Source organism: Porites lutea, chromosome 12 (assembly GCF_958299795.1).
Source record: "Porites lutea chromosome 12, jaPorLute2.1, whole genome shotgun sequence".
Taxonomy (NCBI): Eukaryota; Metazoa; Cnidaria; class Anthozoa; order Scleractinia; family Poritidae; genus Porites; species Porites lutea.
Window position 1 is genome coordinate 19,010,986 of NC_133212.1, and position 3,765 is coordinate 19,014,750.

General features: G+C 37.8%; 1 protein-coding gene across 1 annotated transcript in view; it reads right to left on the reverse strand.

The window, feature by feature from the left end:
* Nucleotides 1-992: 992 nt before the first annotated feature.
* The window catches only part of LOC140921224 (L-rhamnose-binding lectin CSL3-like), a 5,151-nt gene continuing 2,378 nt past the window's right edge, over nt 993-3,765 (reverse strand). The window contains exons 3-5 of the mRNA XM_073371202.1: nt 3,496-3,758; nt 1,997-2,296; nt 993-1,183 (exon numbers count right to left, since the gene is read on the reverse strand). Coding sequence (XP_073227303.1) covers nt 1,160-1,183; nt 1,997-2,296; nt 3,496-3,758 — 587 coding nt within the window. The 3' untranslated portion in view covers nt 993-1,159. The remainder of the gene's footprint in view (nt 1,184-1,996; nt 2,297-3,495; nt 3,759-3,765) is intronic.

Here is a 3,765-nt window from a genome sequence, read left to right on the forward strand (position 1 = left end):
TTAAAATAATGCTCGTTTTGCTGAATTACGCTTAAAATTATGTTAGCACAATCTACCAAAGCCTAGGCGAGGGCACCTTTTGGTGAATATCCGCTGTTAAAGTTGTAGTGTAGATGTTGAAAAACCGCTGATTTGTTGTGCTCAGTGGACAGTGCTCTAGACACCGCTGTAGCATGTGAGCGGACTGAGTCGTCTCTTGCAGTGTCTTAGTCGGTGGTAATACAAAAAAACGTTTGTCAACATCCTGTTAAATGTTACCAAAATCTTGGGTGAATGTTCAAACTGCTATTAAATTCTCGAATTTGTCAATTTTTTTCTTCTAAAATTCCGGAGATTTTCTAAAATGCTTTTTGATATCTAAGATTCTCCAAAAAATTATGTAGCTGATTAAGCCAATGTATATTGCACAGTAAGGGTTGAAATTTTGTGTTTGTTTTCCTTGCACTATGGTCTACGATATCTACCCGGGGCAAACGTTTCAAGTTGCGAGTCCCGAGTAAAATAACACAGTTTCGGCTGAAATGATACCCGAGGGGACGGAGGGAGGGGGGGGGGGGGGAGTTACTTGGGTCAGTTTTTGCTGGATACGTGCTGCCGGCCCCTCAGATCACATACCCTATTCTAGTCCATCCTGTGGCTAATCGTAGACCCCATCTTAGTCACTTTTGGGCAAAACAAATTTTCGCGATCTCAACTAAGCCTTTTAACTAGGTCACCCTGAAGTGAAAAACATAAGACTTCTCAGTTTAAAAAATGCACGGCCAGTATAAAACGGAAATTTCTTAATACTGAACGCAGGAAGAAGGTCGAACTAACTGGGTGATTTACTACGCGTCAACTATAAAAAAAACTGGAACAAAACAACTTAACGACGTGTTAACAGGCTGTAGTGAGCATTTTGAACTGCAGTTTCTGTAAGTGAAGATGTGGCGAATAAAATTAAGGGACAAAAGACCAATAGAAACAGCTAATATCAGGGTACAAAATTCCATGTGAAAAAAGAAGTTTAATAATCTTCTTTTCAAGCAAGTTACATCTTTAAATCAGAAAGCTACGTTTATCTCTGCACTAATAATATTATGATGGGCCATCTTCTTGTCCCGGCTAGCTTTCTTAGTTGGCGGCGAACGTCAGCACTAGGTCAGCACAGACTTGATGTTTACTTCTTACATCTGTAGCGAACCTGTTGATATAAACGGACAGCTAAGTTTTCCTAAATGGCTTTCTTTATTTTTATAAGATGGTTAAAGGGTCTTACAATCCTGAATTAAACTCTCAATTCAGAGAATTCTACATCTCAGTATTTATCTTATAGAGTGAAATTATCTCTGTGCATCAGAATTCTGATTCATCCACTCACTGGGACAATCTTGAGCACAATTGGAACTGAAAACTAGTAGCGCGTTAAACAAATTGTTTGAAGTTAAATATCACAGAGTAGTAAGTATGCAAATTTCATCAGGAGCGGATCCAGAAAATTCAGAAAGGAGTGGTCGGGACACTTAACAGCTCTATTCTAGATACTTTTTATTTTTCTGAGACGTAATTCTATAAAAATAATACAAAATTTCAAAGGAAAGGGGTGGCTGCGGGCCCCCTCGGCCCACCTCTAAATCCGCCCGTGTTCATAACGTCTGTTCTTGTTTCAATAATACTATAACTTTAATTTCACACGTTTCATTGTCCATGATAAATATGAAATCCGAGTCTTCCAGCCCTGAGCTTTCCATTTAAGAATCATCGAGAGGCTCCAATCTTTCGCGGCTCTCCTTTTATGGCGATACCATATTCCAATGATCAATAAATCAAGCAATCAATTTCATTTCCTGACCCAACTGAAAAGTTTTAAGATTTACACACTTAAAAAATAATTGAACATAATCGTAAAAATGCTTCTTATTTCTCTTTTCAAAGTCAAAACATACAATAGAGTTGATATATCATCAAGTTTTTGTTGCCGCTGCAAAACGTGCTTCTACTAGGAAAATACCCCTACCTCCAGATATTTATAAGTACCAGGGCAAGGATCACCAAACTTGGTGTTGACTGCATGCAACACACATCTTGGACGTCCCTGGCAATCAGCCCGAACTTTGCTAAGCGCTCCAGCAGCCCCGCAATGTGTGGTTTTTATCGGTCCTCCACCACAAACGTGTCCACCGGTGAGACGACCATAATTTGCAGACAGGACTTCGATCTTCTTCGAAGGTTTGCAACGGATTTCATGAACACCGCCTTCACAAACTTGCAACAAGGTGCTATGATGGGGTCGTTTGGAAACACAGTTGTATGACACCTGTTTGTGGGATAAGAGCAAGACATTTTGTCAGCACATCAGCACATTTTGTCTTTAGAAAAGTTATGGTTATGGGGAGCGGGCGAAGTACAAATAATAAAAGTATTCATGCAAGGGAAAATTAACTTAAGACAATGAGGGGAATGTTTAACAAAAAAATAAATTCATCCAGCTCGAAAATTCCCCAACCTGCCATAACTTTTCTTATAGTCTGCCCGTAAATGTCCAATAGAGTTTTTGCTTTGAGTTTCCGTAGCTTTCAACGGGTAGACACCCGAACTATAGCGCGAGTTTCGATTCCTCTAGGGACTCAAGAAAACTCGGATGATCTCTTATCGTCTCTATGAACTACGTTTTCGAGACTGAAAGAAGCAGAATCGAGTGTCTCACTTGGGTGATACTTTGGCTTTTAACTAAAAGTTAATTTCTTCTTGTTAAGCTGGTTAAGGTTAACACACAAATCTAAGGATACATTTTACATTCTTGTACAAGTTATCGAAAATTATAGGACTATTTCGGATGCTTGTTTCTGACTTATTTTAAGGTGAAAGAAACGAGAGAAAGTAAGGCTTGTTTCTAAAAAAATAATAATATGATTATCCCACTGATTGCGAGTATAAAGTACCTAAACTCTTTTTTTTTCAGCCAAGGCGAAATATTCTTGTTTTTCTGCCGATTTTAGGATGATCATATCCTCTTATTTTTCTTAAATTATAGTTTAATGACATTTTCGTTTTTAAGTATGGGGGTATCAGTTACAGCTAGCGTTTCATCGTTTTGTTTGCATGGCTAGTTTTACTCTTGAGGGAAAGCATAATTTTTTGCGGTTAAGCTGAAAACATATAATTGTATTGTATTTACAGATTTTCGAAACACAAACTTTTATCCTTTTCAAAATTTCAGCCTCGGTTCTATTCTTAAAGGATTCTTGATTCGTCAATATCAGCCTCGATATTCTTATAAAATACATTTTTATTAAAAAATAGAGTGTGTTAAATGCTAAACTTACCTCTAAGTATTTTTCAGTTCCAAAACATTGTATTGTATTTACAGATTTTCGAAACACAAACTTTTATCCTTTTCAAAATTTCAGCCTCGGTTCTATTCTTAAAGGATTCTTGATTCGTCAATATCAGCCTCGATATTCTTATAAAATACATTTTTATTAAAAAATAGAGTGTGTTAAATGCTAAACTTACCTCTAAGTATTTTTCAGTTCCAAAACATGGGTCGCCAAATGCAGAGTTTGTAGCGTGAACAGTACATCTGTGTTGCCCTTGGCAACTATGCGAAGTCACCTTCATAGAAGAAGCAGAATAACAAAAGGTATTACCGTCAAGACCACGTGGTGCACACACGCCCTTCTGTGTTCGTCCATAAGACGCGCTCTTGATGTCTGTGACTTTTGAACCACAATTAATGGACAGATGTCCTCCCTCACACACTCGTTGAAAATATCCATCTGGAAA